The 17,461-nt window shown below is 39.5% G+C and overlaps 1 protein-coding gene across 50 annotated transcripts in view; it reads right to left on the bottom strand.

The window, feature by feature from the left end:
* Positions 1 to 4,694: 4,694 nt before the first annotated feature.
* LOC108276785 (protocadherin beta-16) overlaps positions 4,695 to 17,461 on the bottom strand; it is a 210,794-nt gene continuing 198,027 nt past the window's right edge. For 37 of the 50 annotated variants that reach the window (XM_047160956.2, XM_053686777.1, XM_047160944.2 and 34 more), the window contains exons 2-5: positions 11,238 to 11,296; positions 10,622 to 10,675; positions 9,072 to 9,184; positions 4,695 to 6,758 (exon numbers count right to left, since the gene is read on the bottom strand). In XM_047160956.2, the coding sequence (XP_047016912.2) occupies positions 6,514 to 6,758; positions 9,072 to 9,184; positions 10,622 to 10,675; positions 11,238 to 11,296 (471 nt within the window). In that variant the 3' untranslated portion in view covers positions 4,695 to 6,513. Of the gene's footprint in view, positions 6,759 to 9,071; positions 9,185 to 10,621; positions 10,676 to 11,237; positions 11,297 to 13,142; positions 15,912 to 17,461 lie in introns of those variants that run through there. The other 13 variants (XM_047160974.2, XM_053686788.1, XM_047160973.2 and 10 more) reach the window with 4 other exon arrangements.

Genomic DNA, 17,461 nt, shown 5'->3' with positions numbered 1-17,461 from the left:
ATGGTTTCTTTGCCGTCATTTGTTTGGAACGAAATGAATCCAATGAAATCACTCATTACGATTCCTGTGAATGTTATTTCTTCCAAGGATTCTTAGCTTATCAACAGGAGTTTCATTAGTTACTTACATTAGTTACTCATCTTAACTTCCACTGAATGTGGTACATTTGTGAAATCACACAGTGATGGACCTTAACAAGGTACAACAACGTATTTCTATATATATTTGGGACACTATAAACACTGTCACATCTGAATCCACCTCCAAGCCACAATCCACTCCAGTCCAGATGTTATCTCCCTCGCTCACTTTCTCTCTCGCTCACTCGCCTGCCTGATGAACTCACCTGTTTCCTGTTAACCCTCATTTACTTCTGTCTATTTAAACCAGTTCATGTTGAGCCTAATTTGGAAAGGTTTTGCAGTTGCACTGTGTTTCTGAGGGGCAAGGCTTCACTTTTTTTTTTTTTTTTTTTTTTTTTTTTTTTTTTTTTTTTGCAGTCAGTTTAATTTGGTTTTATTTTGCATTGCTTTTGGTTGAACCCTTGACCCTTGTTTTATTTTGACCATGAGTTTGTCTGCTGATCTCACCCCCCCCCCCCCCCATTGTTAATAGATTGCTAAAAGAATGCAAATAATTAATGACAAAACAACTATAACTACACAAGTAAATGCATTTCTAAGGAACCTAAAGAAGACCTAAGCAAATCTTTACAGATAAATAGATCGATTCTGACTACTGCTTATTGTTACCTGTAAGGATGATTAGAAAAACTAATGTTAACAAATCAACAAAAATATTTCCTTTATAAATACCAAACAATCAGATATGTATCTGAATTGTAATATTTATTTATTGGTTAATTCCTTCCATCTTTTATTCATTTATTAATAACTGTTTTTTTCTTTTCTTCAGGGAGTAAATGGCTGTGGTCATGTGATCAAAAATAGATCTGTCCATATCAATCAAGACACCCCATAATTTTGTCTAGGATTTATTTCCTTTTCAGTGAAGTATACATCAAAAAATATTTCTTTTTAGCATTTTACAAAACCAATTTCTCAAGCAACCGTTGTCGTAACAGAAATAAAATGGACTTCCTAATTAAGCCGATATGAAGAGATGAGATAATGGAGTCTTTCTCTTTTGCTCTGAGTATGAAAGTGTCTCAGTGTGTCGTTTTTGGATGCTCTAAATCCTCCATGCTGCGGGTGGTACGGCTGACTTGACAGCCTTGTTTCCATGGTAACGGCAGCTGCATTGGGGCTTTTTCCTCCTTTATAGGAAGCTGCCAATTTCGTGCAGGAGGGAGGGAGGAAGCTTGGGGGTTTGGAGAGGAGGGAAAAGGAAGGAGGGAGGTCCACACAACAGATGGAGTCTTTTATTCCTGCAGAATAACTCCCTCGTTCTCTCTTTTTGCTAGTTCATGAATGACACAAACGACTCAGAACAAAGAAAAGCAACAAACACTGTGTATGTGAGAGAACAAACAGTGAGTGTGATGGTGTTATCATTTTTTTAACAAGAAAAGCCACACAAATGTCTGAATTCTTGTGAAGGAATGATTTATTCGAAGCCCTTGAATTAAAAGTGTGTGTGTATATGTGCCATGAATTCAGAGCTGGTCAACACTTGGCCTTTGTCAAGTGAATGATTCAGGAGGAAGTGACCTTTTCATGACGAGATGACCACTGGTACATGGTGGAACCTGAAAAGAGCATCTGGCCTCTGTGTGTTTATTGACCTATCTACATGGACACCGTCACCAATCACTGTTTCCTCTGGTCAGTTAAATCTGCCAGGCAACAAATGCGACATCAGAGTGAGAGACACAGGAATGCTGAGTCTTTAAGAAGCCATGTTCCGTAGATCAGTTAACACAGAATCATAGTAGTTTAGTTTAGTGATCATTTTCAGTAGCATTTCCTATATGTAACCTGTATTCAGAATATCATTATAACTGCATCATTCTTTGTAAGTTGGTAATCATTCCTTGTAAGTATTTTTTTTAAATAAATAAAGATTATAAAGTTCTATAAAAATGTATCAAGCAACTACAATATTTAACAGTTATAAAAAAAATTTTTTTAAACGATTGGCTGCTTCAAGTTACATGAAAATATGAAGTTATTTCTCATTACACCTCAGTACAGTTGAATTCTGGATTGTGATTGGTCAGAAGGTGCTTTTTAATTTTCTATAATAGCAGCTCTGCAAGTCAGAGGTTTATGTTAATGCACTTACGCTCTTAAAAATAAATGTTTATTGATGGTTCTTTAAAGCACCATAGGTTCTGCAAAGAACTTTCTTCTTGTCAAGAGCCATTTTTCATTGTATAGGGTTCTTGAGTTGAGCTATATTGAGCTATATGGTTCTTTGGAGATTAAACACATTCTTTGTTTCATTATATGCTCTTCAGTGCTGTGTGCAGGTTCTTCAAGGTATAATCCCATGACAGGTTAAAGTGAATCATAAGGTTCTCTGTGGGACTGAAAAGGTTCTCCTGGCATCATTCTTAAGAACCTTACTTTAATTCCTTAAAGCACTAACTAAGGTTTTTTTTTTTTTTTTTTTTTTTTTAGAGAACTTTAAATAAATATAGTAAAATAAAATAAAATGGTTCCTTATGGCACTGCAGGGAAGAACCATTTCTAGGTTCTTTAAAACAACAGTACATAGATGGTTCTCTAAAGAACTTTTTTTGTGCAACTTAAAAGGGTTCTACTATGGCATCAGGCTGGAAAAAAAACACTTTCTGGTTCTAACGGTTGGAACTGTTATTTTTCAGAGTTTATCATTTCCATAGCAGCAGTTCAATCATGATGGACACTCCACTTAAATGAATAACAAACAGACAAAGTTTTCTCCAGGGTAAGGAGATATTTATTTAACATTCATGGAAGGAGTCTCCAGTGTCAACATCTTGACTTGTGCACAGTACTAGCTATTATTTTTACTGTATTTTTTTCCTTTATAAAATAAACTTGATTTCACGCTAATTTCATTTCTTTAAGTTCATTGGATATCATTTAATATTATTTGACTTCACTTTCAATCCCTAACCTCAAATCCCTAACCACTTCCTACCTTGTCATATGAATTATTCAGGATGTGAAATTGTGTGACTATTTACATTTAAATAACTCCATGATTCCTGAGGCTACCAGAGCAGACATGTCTGGCTTGCTGTGTTCTTTCAATATGTCTGAGACAGGGTTTTTTTAAATTAATTTTTTTATGAAGTGTAATTGTCGTCCCTCTGTGGATTGGGGGTGATTAGTGAAACCCCTGATTAACTGAATAATTCTGCAATCAGCGGCTGCTCTTTAAACAGCTGCTGGCTGGAGGAATAGATCCTCCCCATGATGCTCTTCTACTTTTCTCAGTCTCTCTACTCCTCTCTGCTTTAGCTGACAAAACAGCCTGAGCAGCTTCTCTACATTTCTGAGCCTCATATAATTTCATTCCATTAGCAGATTACAATTCTAATCTTGTGAAAACAGTATCAAATGTTTATAGCCCTATGCGTGTTGCAGTGGTATGCTCATTTAGCTGTTCACCTGCTTGCACAGATAGACATGGAGGCTGCTGTATCAGAAAATAGCCTCCTTTCCTCTCGTCACCTAGGCAACCGCTGCAGATGCTTGAGACGTCGGCCATTTTGTCAACTCCTCTCTCTGCAGGTCCACAGAGCCGGCATAATGAAATGGAGGCTTATTCGATGGAGGTCAATCTCATACTAGGCTATTCGATTTTGGATTGTTTGAGCATTGTGTTGCTGATGATATACATGACGTAGTAGAAATTTCTTGATTTAGCTCAGGAATTGTTTTTGGATCGGATCATTTATATGACTCATAATGACATGAGTCAGTGTGTTTTTCTGGCAAACAGAGCCATGGAAGAGGGCTTGGATCCTCTGTAAAAACCTGCGTATGATGCAAATCTGTCGTAAAGGGTATGGTTCATGGTCCGTGTTTATTTTAATAAAATCCTTTTGCATCATTGAGCATACATGCCATTCGTTGGTGCTATAACACTCAGCGATAACAGATCGATTTTGTTTTTAATGCTCATGGTTTGGTGTGTCTCAGTATCAGTCAAAAATTTAGACACACTTCATTCAGTTAATGTTTTTTTCATGATTTAGATCTGTCTAAATTGGCCATTGAAACAATTAAGAAATAAAACACAACACAGCACGATGTTGTAGGAAAACAAACAACTCTCAGGCTGACTATTTTCCAAAAACTGCATGCCTTAAAGTGTTTTAAGTCCTTTTAATTAATAGTTTTTATTAATTAAAATATGTCACATTTATACTTTTTTTATCCGTTATCCATCGCAAATAAGTTATATGTGAACATTTTTTCTATGAGACTGGGTTGATTATTCGGTTTGGAAGATGGTAGAGTTTAAAAATAGCATCTCATTAGGGTTTTGCTTAGAACAACTGCCCACTAATAATACTTAATACAAACCTCAAAGTAATATTTGGTCATACGGCTCCACTTCTAGTCTTCAAACATGTATACAGTCATAATAATGATCTCCAATTGGTTCCAATTGTTATATCAGTATAAATATACATATACAGTAGTATTATTTATTATGTTAATATATTAATTGTACTGCAGTTAAAGCAGAATGAAGACCTAAAGCGATTACAAAACCACACTCAGTGACAGACCGGGTTGTGAGTTCTGACAAACTTTTATTTGAAATGTAAGTGTCCCATTAATAAACAAGAACATAAACAAAATCAACAGCCATATAAATATCTGCATATGGAATAAAAAGCAGGACATGAAGCGCTAAAAGGTTAAAATAAAAATTAAAAAAGAAAGTTATCACAGTTGAATACAGAAAGGTATTCAAGCAGCAGACAGACATTTATATTTTATATATATTTAGAGTTAAACAGACAGGAATAGCCATTCCGGTAGCATTAACAGCTTACTGTAATTACAAACACAGAAGACTATAGAGAGATGTCATGGGAAGGGCACGCTAAAAGCACATTACCTTTTTAGTATTTTTTTTTTTAGCTTGGAAGAAATAAAGTGAAAGAGAAGGAAATAAACACAAAAATATGCACATTTTTTAAAATTTCACAAGGCCTAAGCTACGATTGCGTTTCCTTCATAGATGGCATGGTTGTATTTACAGTTTGGTTAGTAAGTGAGTTTGAAGCGTTTTTGTATCTAAAGCACTACACTTTTTTTTTTTTTAGGTTTTCTTTTTGTTTGTTTTTTTAATGATATTTTTCTAAAAAATACTGAAACATTCCTGTGCTAGCCTGATGTTTGTGGCTCTAGTTTGTACAGACAGGTCACATGTCTTATTTACACTGGGATTTCGGATTGTACAGAAAGTAGGAGAGTAATAAAGTCGAATTTGGCCTAGAACAGAGCGACGTACACCCCGAGATCTTACCAATTGGCAGGGAGGGGGGGTATTTACAGGAAGTTTCACAGAGTAAAATTGGCAATGTTTACCACATCAAATATCTCCTTCATATCTCCATCAATCCAGTGAATATTATTTATTTGTTCAAAGTTTTGAGGGTTCTCATTCCACAACTCGATCGGCTTTAACCGAAGAACTTTGAATGATCATGCTCAACCAAAAATGTGCTAACACAGACCAAAGGCTCGGGAAACATCCACTCTATCCAAGGTCTAGGAAACACTTCATTTAATGCAAATCGATAGGAGTGATATACGGCTATACGGAGTTGGTGGGTGTTTAAATAATAACTTTATATATAATCATTATATATCATTAAGCTAGCATTGCTTTAGTAGCGCTAAACAACTTTACGGAGACTGAATCCAATCTTACGTTTGTTTTTTGTTTTTTTCCTACAATACAAACAGTCCAACTTTTCAGTTGCTGGTGTTTTTATGAGGAAAATGCCTTCTCTTACTGTAAATACATTTAACTTCATACGTTTACGCATCTTTTCTTTTCCACACTGCATAGTTTTTTTTTCAATACTATGGTTTAAAAAGTGGATCATGCAAGAAGAAAACTGAAATCTTTTTCCCAGGGCTATGGCATATCCTCAAAAACCCCCCCAAAAACCCCAAAAACCCCCATACACCACACATTTCATTTTCGTTCTTGTCACAACAAGTAGCATCTACTTTGCATTTATAAAGATCACAAAAAAACATGACAATGTGTATTTTTCAGCAGTGCTATCAAACAGGATTACAGAACAGACTTTGTTTGTCTATGTTACACGAACGTAAACATCTCGTCCTGTTAAGTTCTTATTGACGTTTCTGTTTTTACACTAGGGTACAAAATCTAGCACACACACAAAAAAAAGCTGGGAATTTCTTGCATCGTGTCTAAGAACTAAACGGAACTGAAATTTAGTCTCAGCACTAAAGAAATTTCAGATGATTAAATATTCTAGTTTAACATGCGCAGACGAGAAATGCTCGGATTGGAGCAGTAGAGTGCCACTGCTAATCTAATCTAATCTAACGCTGTCCTACTGCCTTACTTCTTGTCCTTCTTGGTGACCTTCTTCTTGCTGGCCGGGGTCGGGGCAGCCTTGGGGACGTCGGCGGTGGGAGCGGCCTGGGGCGGGGCCTGAGGAGGTGGCAGAGCCTGTTGAGGCATCTGCTGCTGTGGGTTAGCCGTTAGCGTAGCGGTGCTGCCAGGTATGTAAACGTTCTGTCGGTAGTCTGGGACGTACTGAGCATTGTAGCGAGGACCGAGAGTCGCTGTGGCTTCACTCACTTCTAAAGCAACAGGGAGAGACATGGGGAGGAGAGAGAGAGAGAGAGAGAGAGAGAGAGAGAGAGAGAGAGAGAGAGAGAGAGAGAGATGTAATGGATAGAGAGAAGTAGAAAAAAGATGAAGTAGGAGACAAAAGAAAGAATTGTTATAGTGTCAGTGTGCTGAGTTTATTAGCATGACTTTTTTTTTTTTTTTAATTGTCCTACAAGGTTAGTAAAGAATAAAACTGTGTGTTGTGCTGTTATTGAAAAATAATCACAAAACTGGGTGGTGTGATAAAAGTGATTATTTTTGTTACAACCCCAGAACATGATTATTTTCTTATAACTGCATGTCCCCAAGTGTTTTATTCATCTTGTACTTCAGCAACGCTCCAATTATCTGGTCATTAAAGAACAACCAACTTCTACTGGTGGCATGTTACGTCTAGTGGATACCAATAACGGTAATGGTTTTAATGGACATCTGATGGTTCATAATGTTATTTGTAGTGGAAACTATTAGAATTTCAGTAATGGTTTCTATTGTTTTTTTTTTCAGCAGGGAACACATACTCATACCCATTTATAGTTCCGTTTAATGTTGCTGTAATGTTCACGAATTCCTTCACCACCCTCTCTCAATAAGACGAAAAAATCCCCTGCAACTTTATCTCTGACTGTAACAAAGCTCCGACACTGGAGACTCCTTCCGTAAATGTTACGTAAACATCTTACAGAAAACTTGAAAGTCATGAATGAGCTGTTGCTATAGAAACGATAATGTATTAGAACCAGTGCATTTTTGTAACCTTCTTATTGTGCACTATTGTCAGAGCTGCCCTTGTAGAAGATGAATCAACACTTCACTTCACAACCAATCAGATTTAAGAATATAACAGCGATATGCTTCATCTTAATATAGAAATAACAGCCTTTTCCTGATGGCACAGAAGACATAACTCGCAGACTTCTGTCGACTAAAGCACTGCACTGCAGTCAGTGTGTGACCTGCTTTTGCCTTTCCCTCCCCCATGCATTATGTATGCTGTAACACACGCTTGCAGCCACACTCTCAGACTCTACTGGCATCTTGTCACACATTTAATGGTGCATAAAAAGAAAGCCACACTGGTATTGTTCACTGTTCTTGCAGAATTCATATGGTGTTTGTGGAGTTTGTGCCTCACTAACACACCATCTTTGTCTCTTTAACTCAAATGCATTTGGTTTCTTTGCCATGTAGACTCTTACAGAGCTTTTACTCAATGAACAGCAACCAGAGTTGATTTCTCATTGAATAGTTATCCCCCAGAGCTAATTCATCGTACTGCAGAAAGGAAATAATGATCAGCCAGAGCGATAAGGCGGTGCGGCATTCGCAGTCAGACTGCAGCTGTGTGACAGAGGAAGAAAGTGTCTTTTGTCTCTTTTTCGGCCTTTGCTCAGCCAACTGTAAGCATCTCTCTGTCATTTTTATCTCTTAAGTCCAGCCTTGATGCTGAATTCTGGATTCAGAATGGTCAGAAGGTGTTGATTGTTATTTTTTTCTTTCCAACACATCATCATTTCTATATTAACAGCTCATTTACAGGGATTTGTATGCTGGACTCTCCACTTAAACGGATAAAAAATGTGTGTAATCATTTTAAAGGTTTCTTTTTTGGTCTTATTATCCTTAAGAGAATGAAAAAGAGTCTGAGAGGGAACAACTATTTATATCTGCTATAACATACTTTATAACACATATAATGACATTCCACAACATTAAGTGTATATCGATAAAAAGTGTGACGTCATTCTTTAGATAATAAGCAATGGTTGGAAATTCGCTGGGGTATAAGAAGAACGAAAACAGTTCAGGACATGCTGTTATTGGAAAATAATCAACATCACGATGGTAACGTGGTGGTAACTCTGCTTCATCACACCACCATGTTGCTGATTGTTGATTTTCCTATAACAGCTTGACATGGAGTCTTTTATTCCTTGCATGCTGTAGTTCTTGTGACATCCACATGTGCAGATGTTCTGTTCGCCTTTGTTCTATATAAAATCCAGTGGCATTCATAAGTTTTTACATCGTACTACATGGTGGCATCACATCATTATTTACAGGACAAAGTTACATTTGTAAAATATTTGATTTGGTCCATTGTGCAAAATAAACAGCCTCATAATGAAGTTCTCCTATTTTCTTCACACTCCCTCTACAGCACTTGCGCCAATAAGATTTTAATTAAGATTCTAATCTCTCACATCTCTCTTAAGAGAGTTAAATGGACTAGTGATGTGATAAAGAGATTAAAAAATAGAAGAGAATGGACCGAAGCTCACCGTTCGCAGCAGCCATCAGAGCCTGGAGCTGTTCTGCCTCTGTGGGGGGATTCGGCCATGGTCCTGTTCCTACTACTGCGCCGGCACCAGCCTCTTCAGGACGAGCTCCAGCTCTGCACAACACACAGTGCAGTTTAGTGTTTCAGACTTACACTCACACAAAGACACACACACACACCGCACACACATGCTCGCCTGTCCTTGGCATGAAACACGCCGGGCTGATGAGCTGAGGCGGCCATTTTGTGCTAGAAAGCAGCACACGGGTAATGGAGGCTGCAGTCGAAGTGAGCAGAGGCAGCCGTGATATAATTAAACAGGCAAACAGGTCAGTACACACACACACACACACGGAAACACACATTGATTTTCTGTTCTTGCTCATGTAGAGTATGTGTTCAGTTTGGGATCAACAATCAGTTTCCTTCAAGATTCAAATCATAACACTGAGGCTTGTAATTTGAACACCGAGCACTTCGAACCTGCCTCTTTATACCACAGTAATGTTGATTTTAATTTACTACAACAGCAGCTCTGATAATACAGTCAGCTGAGATTTAAATCATAGGTTTACTATATGTTAATGCGCTTGTTCTAATACATTATCGTTTCTATAGTAACAAGTAATTCACAACATCATTCATGAGATTTTCTGTAAATTTACGGAAGGAGTCTCCAGTGTCAGCAATTTGTAACATTCAGGTAAAGGTAAAGCTGTCACTTTTCTGACATCTTTAGGACAGAGGAGTTTATAATTTGTGCTGTCTCGGTAAGCTTTCTCATCATAGACAAAAAAAAACAAAGGCTTGAAAGGGAATGACGGTTTATAGCTGCTTTAAGTGATCTTATAGCTAGTAACATCTCTTGTGGATGGTCCACAATATTAAATTGAACTTTAAATGGATATAAAGTACAACATGCAATTCATTAACGAATTAAAATATTGTAATGTTTTCCAAATTGATATGGTATAAAAGGAATAAGAAAACTTCAGGACATGCTGTTATACTGTAGAAATATCATCACCAAACAAATCAGTTGCCTATTTTCGTATAACAGCACATCGTAAAGTGTTTTATTCCTTACGTAATGTTTGACATAATTATATGCTGTAAAGATTTTACAGTTCATCTGACTGCTGTGTCTTTGCCCACATAAACACACAAAATTGCAGTCAAGAACAGGACAACAGAAATATTCTCTATGCTACAAAGACAGACCACACACAATTTGTCTTAATAAGCCAAAGCAAAAGATTCCAAAAAAGACAAAAGAAATGGCACTTAACTAGGCAACACTACACACAGTGCTACGTTAAACCTACAGAGCAAGATGCAACACACAGCCTCCAGCGATACACACGCGTCCAAAAGTCCTGAGGTCTGCGACAGTGAAGTGACCCTCAACGACCAGACCATTGGACGGTGTGTAATTCTGAGCTGGAAGACACACTGAGCAGCTCTAAAACAACTTGACAAAACTACAAGGCTCCCGACGTGAAGCCGAGCTGCAGCACACACTACTGTCCTCTTCCACTTCCTGCACTCTACCTGGACTTCTCGTATGGAGTCCATCTCTGCTGCAGGGTGTGGAACCTGTGCTGGCTGGAACACAGGGATAGTAGCAATGTGCCTGTCACTCATTTAGCCACATGCCGATCAGCACGAGACCGGCATCTACTACATTTTACAGCCGTCTATGTTAGGAAATGAGTTTTCTGAAGCGACTTACAATTGAGATAAACTACAAGGATTAACGTAAATGCAACGATCAACTGGCACAGGCTTAGAAAAAAGGTTCCATCAACGAACCCTTCTTTGGTTTGGAGAAAATCTATGTAGAACTATTCCATGTAAAACTATTTTACATTGATGGAACCATTCACCATACAAGGAACTGTTGAGGAACCTTTTTTTCTAGGAGTGCCATCAAAATCTTGACCCCCAATTATTAATCACTGCCATGCTTAGTCCTGAGCTAGGTATAATGTGATCCCAGTACTCTTTAGATTTGGTAAAGAATCCTCTACTTGAAGTATTTACTAGGTATATTGTTGATGTTGTATTAGGTGTTTCACCAAGCTAATCAAAATCAATAACTATCCTGTGATCACTCTTTAACCTCTTATACGATATGAAGTACTGATAAAGCCAATAATCTACTTACCCACTAGGTCCAGGCCTCTGGTTCGGAGGTAAGCGCCAATCATTGTTTGGTGGCTTTTGCTGTGGAAAAAAAAGAGAAAACATTCAGGTTTATATTTGCTTTTAGAGTTTGAAATACTGGCGCCCAGTTCCCTCTGCTGAGATGTTGTTATAAAGGACTGAGGTTTCTGAAACAGGAAATTGAATTAGTGAAGCCACAATACAGTTAGTTGCAGACCTGTAAGTAGAGTGAAGGACAGGAAATGGATAGAGGTGATGTCTAGCGAGATGAGACAGCCAGTCTACAGGATCGAAAGTGTGAATAATTGAAATACCCATCATGTCTCTGAAACACATGAGTGTGTCTATGATATAGGATCACACATCGTACTGTATCATTCTGAACAGTATAAGAGTTACTCAGTGCTTGCCAGAATGATGGCATGGACTTCCCGTTAAAAACATTGCTTTTATGAATACATTTAGAAGTATTGTGATGGCTAATTTTACAATTTTGCAGATATTATTGGGATATTTGCTTGTTTTATCCTTAATATGCTCATCCTCATTTGAAGAGGATCACATGTAGCACGTTTAATGTCTCACTGATCCTCTAAACATTGGACAAGATTACAGTAACTGGGTCAGTTGGCAATCAACCACCCTATCCCCAGCCCCCCCCATACACAATCACAGCTGACAGAGCCTAAACACAAAATAGCCCAACTGTCTGGATAATGTTCATCCAAATTTGCTTTTGTAGGCAAGACTTACACGTCGTAAAATATTTCTTTGGCCAAGAGTTGAGGCTGTTGAATGAATCCAATGCAACATGCTGATCAATTTATTGTCACTGAGACCAAAGATAGCCGACAACAAAGTTCTAGCAGCTACCATGCTCATCCATAATCCACCAATAGAAAGGTGACAAACTCATGGGTCCGCTATAAATACAATAGTATTTTGTCTAGTAAAATAATAATGAAAAAAAAAAATCAAGCTTTGAAGCCCTGAAGAAAGTTCGTGTTTGCATGAATCTGTTTTCTGATGATTATGCCAACTGATGATGAAAGAAGAATGTAGAAATTTTTATTTAATTGCAGGTTTGCCATTAGGGGATCTTCATCATTTAATCAGACATGGAGAAGGCTTGTTATCAGACAGTCTGTTATATAATTATTGGGATAATCTCAGAAATGGTCACTAATCGGTCAGTTGAACACTAATTTGCACACTCAGTATGTACACTACCCACTCATATTTATGTATATTTTGTGTATCTCTTATTTATTTTGTGTATTCTTGTCTACTGAATGTTTTTTTCCCTATGTATATTTTGTATTTGCATTTGTATATTTTGTTTAGTAGATGTTATATTTTAATATGTCCAGTATTTGTTAGTGGAGCTGCCACAAGAATTTCAAAGTGCAGTTTTCCATGTGTCAACTGTCCAAATGACAAGTAAAAGACTTTAACTTTCTTTAGTTTCTAAACTTTCTTTAAATCTAGCTTCCTGAAATCTACCTATACATTCACGTGGAGTAAAGCTGTTTCCTTATAGATTGGTCATCAAGGCTGTTTGAATGATCTAAACACGACATGAACCAGAATGACAGCACCAGTGGCTAATAGGAATATCATGACACTAGTCAACAATCCTGAAATCTTGTATAACTAATAATCCACACATGCATTTTTCCACATTTATAAATGAATCCTCCTTGCTGTGGCAACATGTGAGAAATCAGAGTCTAACACTAGGAATTCTCGTGGTGCTAGCCTTCCTGAGGCCTCATTGAATATTCACACCCCCCGTGACTATGTCCTCACACACCAAATAGACCAACCTCTTCCTCATTTATATTCTCCACCAAGCTTCACATTTCATTTTTCTGATGTTTGGATGGTGTATGTTCAGAATCCTCACCTTCAAGAGTGAGCTACCGAACAATCTCCATGACAGGCTTGTGCTTATGGCGCCACGTGGCGTCCGAACAAACACAAAGTCACTCCGGCTAGAGATGGTCGAGAAGCAGGGTGTGTACACAGATTTATGAGGGTTCTGAGAGGCTCCCACAACCTCTAGATACCTAACAGGGCCATTGGAGTTAAGCTGCAGGTGGAGGTCCTTGTGTTGGCGCTTAAATCCCAGTCTGTGCATGACGGAGGTCAGATGACCGTGACGGTTCAGCCATCGCAGTGCGATAAATATAATAGTAAGGAGAGAGACTGATATGATGGAGGACAAAGAAATTATGAGGTACAATGCTAAATCTGCTGAGTGATTTGTTTTTCTCATTGGTGAGCTCCTGAGCTCAGAGGAAGTGTCCGTTGTTTGCTCAGCCAGAGTGATGTTAACAGCAATGGTGCTAGAGAGTACTGGTTTTCCGTTGTCCCGGACTAACACAGTGATGCTCATTATGCTCTTCCGTTCCTCCTGCACTAGTTTTCCAACTAGTCTCAGCTCTCCTGTATGAGTGCCAATGTGAAATAGTGCTGCATCTGGACCAGCCAGACTGTAGAACAGCCAGGCATTGTGTCCGCTGTCTCCATCCACGCATGATATCCGATTAATTAGGTGGCCAGGGTCAGCAGAGATGGGCACAAAAAACTGTAGCATGCCATCAGGAGGAAGTGGAGGGTATAGAAGCTTCGGAACGTGGTCATTCTGATCAAGGATAAACACATGAACTGTGACATTAGAGCTCCGAGACGGTGAACCCTGATCACGAACCTGCACTACAATCTGAAACATGTTTATCTGTTCATAATCAAGAGCTCGCATTGCATAAATCTGTCCTGTTTCAGGGTTTATGTACAAGTACGAGGACACAACAGAGCCATGGATATCACCATCCACAATGAAGAAGGACAGAGTGGAGTTCTCTCCCACATCTGGGTCGAATGCAGACACGGCCAAAATCTGAGCATTTGGAGCATTGTTCTCAGGAATATCCACAGAGTAGTAGGGCTGTGAAAAGACCGGCGCGTTGTCATTAACATCTGAAAGACGGACCACAAAGGATTCCTGCGAGGAACGGGGTGGGGAGCCGGAATCACTTGCTGTCACTGTGATTGTATATTCAGCCATGGTTTCCCTGTCCAGATGCCCATCAGTCATTAGGGTGTAATGGCCTTCATAAGAAGAACCGACCTTAAAAGGCAACCCAGGTGGGATCTGAACACTTACGTCGCCATTTTTCCCAGCATCTCCATCCTTTATGCTGAGGATGGCGATTACAGTACCTGAGCTGACATCTTCACTCAGTACATGTGAGACAGAATTAATGCTAATAACCGGAGTGTTGTCATTAACATCAATGATCTCCACTTTAATGTTACAGGAACCCTCCATGGCAGGACTGCCTCTGTCTCTGGCCTGAACTGTGAAGTCATACATGTGTGCTTGCTCACGATCTAATACACCAATCACTCTGATCTCTCCACTGTCATGATCTACAGAGAAAAGTTGCAGAACATGACTAGAAGTGTATTTATGAAAGGAGTAGTGGATTTCTCCATTCAGCCCATGATCAGCGTCGAAAGCTGTGAGTGATGTTACTAAGGTCCCAGCAGGAGAGTTTTCTAAAAGAGTTACCCTTTTCAGTGGTTGATCAAACTCTGGCGCGTTGTCATTGATGTCAAGAATGTTCACAAAAAGAAGAGTAGTTCCGAGTTTTTCCGGCTTTCCGCCATCCACTGCAGTCAGGTTCAGACGGAACGCGTCGTGTTTTTCTCTGTCTAGTGGTTCGTTTAATACCAACACTGGAAGTTTAGTGCCGTCACTTTTTGTTTCTACTCGCAAAATAAAATGGTCATTTGGGCTGAGGACGTAAGCGCGCAGGGAATTGATCCCCACGTCGGCATCTCGCGCGCTCTCTAAACGGAAACCGGTTCCCGGTGCGGCGGCTTCGGAAATATCCAGAGAGACGTTTTTTGTTTGGAAAGCAGGCGCGTTGTCGTTCACGTCCACGACTTCGACTGTAACGTGATGCACTTCTAACGGTTTCTGGAGTAAAATCTGAGCGCGGATGTGACACGATGAGCTTGATCCGCATATCCGCTCTCTGTCCAATTCCTGTCTGATGACTAAAGCGCCACTTGTTGGATCTACATCAAAATATTTAACGTTAGATTCCGAAGTGATGCGCAGCTCCCTGTGGATTATCGCCTGAACGTCTATGCTCAAATCCTTAGACATATGTCCAACTACAGTCCCGGGTTTGGACTCTTCAGGCACAAAATAAAGCAGTTCTGAAGCCTCGATTTCAAAAATCAGATGCAGAGCTATCCAAATACCAACAAGCACTGATGTCCTTCTGCGCATCACTCTGAAATCCATCACCAGTCCTTTAACTCTATAAATACACAACTACTTTAAAAGTAGATGTAGTCCTGGTTGTACAAGACATTATTACGATAAATAAATAAATAAATAAAGAGTCGTGCATTTAGTTATTCCACATTTCAAACAAAATCTGACTGCGCGTCTAAAAGCGCATCGTGGCCAACTTTCTATTTGTGAAAGTGGTACTTCGGGTCTTCAGAGTGACTAGCAGGTGGGGGTTGTGTTGCTATACAAAGAACTCGACTTCCTATTGGAGGAAAGTGACTTTTGTCTCCATTCCGGGACAAAGAGGGGTACTACAGAGGAACATCTGCCAGTCCCTCCTCATTCTCTAACACCCCCAACCAACCCCATCCCTGCCAGACACCCCCCCCCCCCCCACACACACACACACACGCACGTCAGACACACGCCATAAGGTCAAGTAAGACGTATTTTCCATTCCCAGAGTCTCACCTCACTATTGAAGAGTGATCTGATTCACATATCTTACATCATTCCAATGTTAATAAAATATAGTGTATCAACAATATAATAATAAAATAATGCAACATTTTTTTCCAGCAAGTTCTGTAAATACAACAATTAAATTACAGTATTTGCCTAATTAAGTCACTGTTTTAGTAGAGGTATAACATTTGAGGGACAAATTGACGCTACAGACAATATAGTTCTCGTGATGTAATAAGTTCAGACATCAAATTTTTTTCGTTAATTTAACAAAAGTCAAAACGAAAGGAGCTGTTCATCTCAGTGGGACTGAAACACTGAATCTCTCTCTCTCTCTGTCTCTCGCTCACACACACACACACACACACACACACACACACACACACACACACACACACACACACACCACTGTTACACCACAAGCAAGTAAATGAAATACATTTAACGCAAACCACATTTTTTCTCACCTGCTGACACTCAAACGTCCACGTGCTGTCCGGTAAAGACGCATCGAGCACGCTCAGAGTATTCGTAAAGTCTGTAGTGCTGCTGGGCTTAACGAGGGTGAAATCACTGAATTCGGACATTGGAGAGAGATACGAGCCGAAGGACTGACTCTGAGACATCATGTCTCCTCCCAGCACCTCCACATATTTAATGGGTCCGTCAGTGTTGAGCTGGATCTGCAGGTTTCTGTTGGGGTTTTTATATTCACAATCGCTCCGTCTGATACAGCAACTCGAGCTGCCTCTACTGCTTCGAGCGCATTTTACCAACAAGACCAAAAATGTCACCAAACACAACAATGACACGGAGGCAAGAGAAATGATGAGATATAATGTGATTTTGCTATTTTTCTTCTCAGGTTCTGTGTGTTTGTGTCTAAAGTCTGCGATTGGTTCATGAAAGCCGTCCTCTATCAGTATATCCACAGTGACTGTGGTGGACTGCAGCGGTTCTCCGTTGTCCTTTATCTCTATGAGCAGTCTCTGAGAGGAGTCATCCTGCTCTGAAACAGAGCGCTTAGTCCTCACCTCTCCTGTATGTAAAGTGACAGTGAACAGAGACGCGTCCGTGGCCTCCGCTAGCCGATAGGAAATCCAGGCGTTATGGCCCGAGTCAGCGTCCACTGCTGTGACTTTAGTAACGAGGTGTCCTGCTTTAGCGGAGCGGGGCATTCTCTGATGAGACACGGAGCCCATGAGTGCGGAGGGGTAAATGATAGCTGGGGCATTGTCGTTCTGGTCCACGATAAAAACATGAACCGTGGCGTTGCTGCTCAGAGACGGAGAGCCGTGATCTTTCGCCTGGACTTGGATTTGAAACACTTTCATCTTCTCATAATCAAACGAGTGCATGCTAAAAATGCTCCCGTTGTCTGAGTTAATGTAGAAATAAGACGACAGGGGCATGTCCTGGACTTTGGAGTCAATTATAGAATAAGATAT

Source organism: Ictalurus punctatus, chromosome 16 (assembly GCF_001660625.3).
Source record: "Ictalurus punctatus breed USDA103 chromosome 16, Coco_2.0, whole genome shotgun sequence".
NCBI lineage: Eukaryota > Metazoa > Chordata > Actinopteri > Siluriformes > Ictaluridae > Ictalurus > Ictalurus punctatus.
Note: the sequence above shows the minus strand (reverse complement) of the source record. Positions and strands in the feature narration are given on the sequence as shown.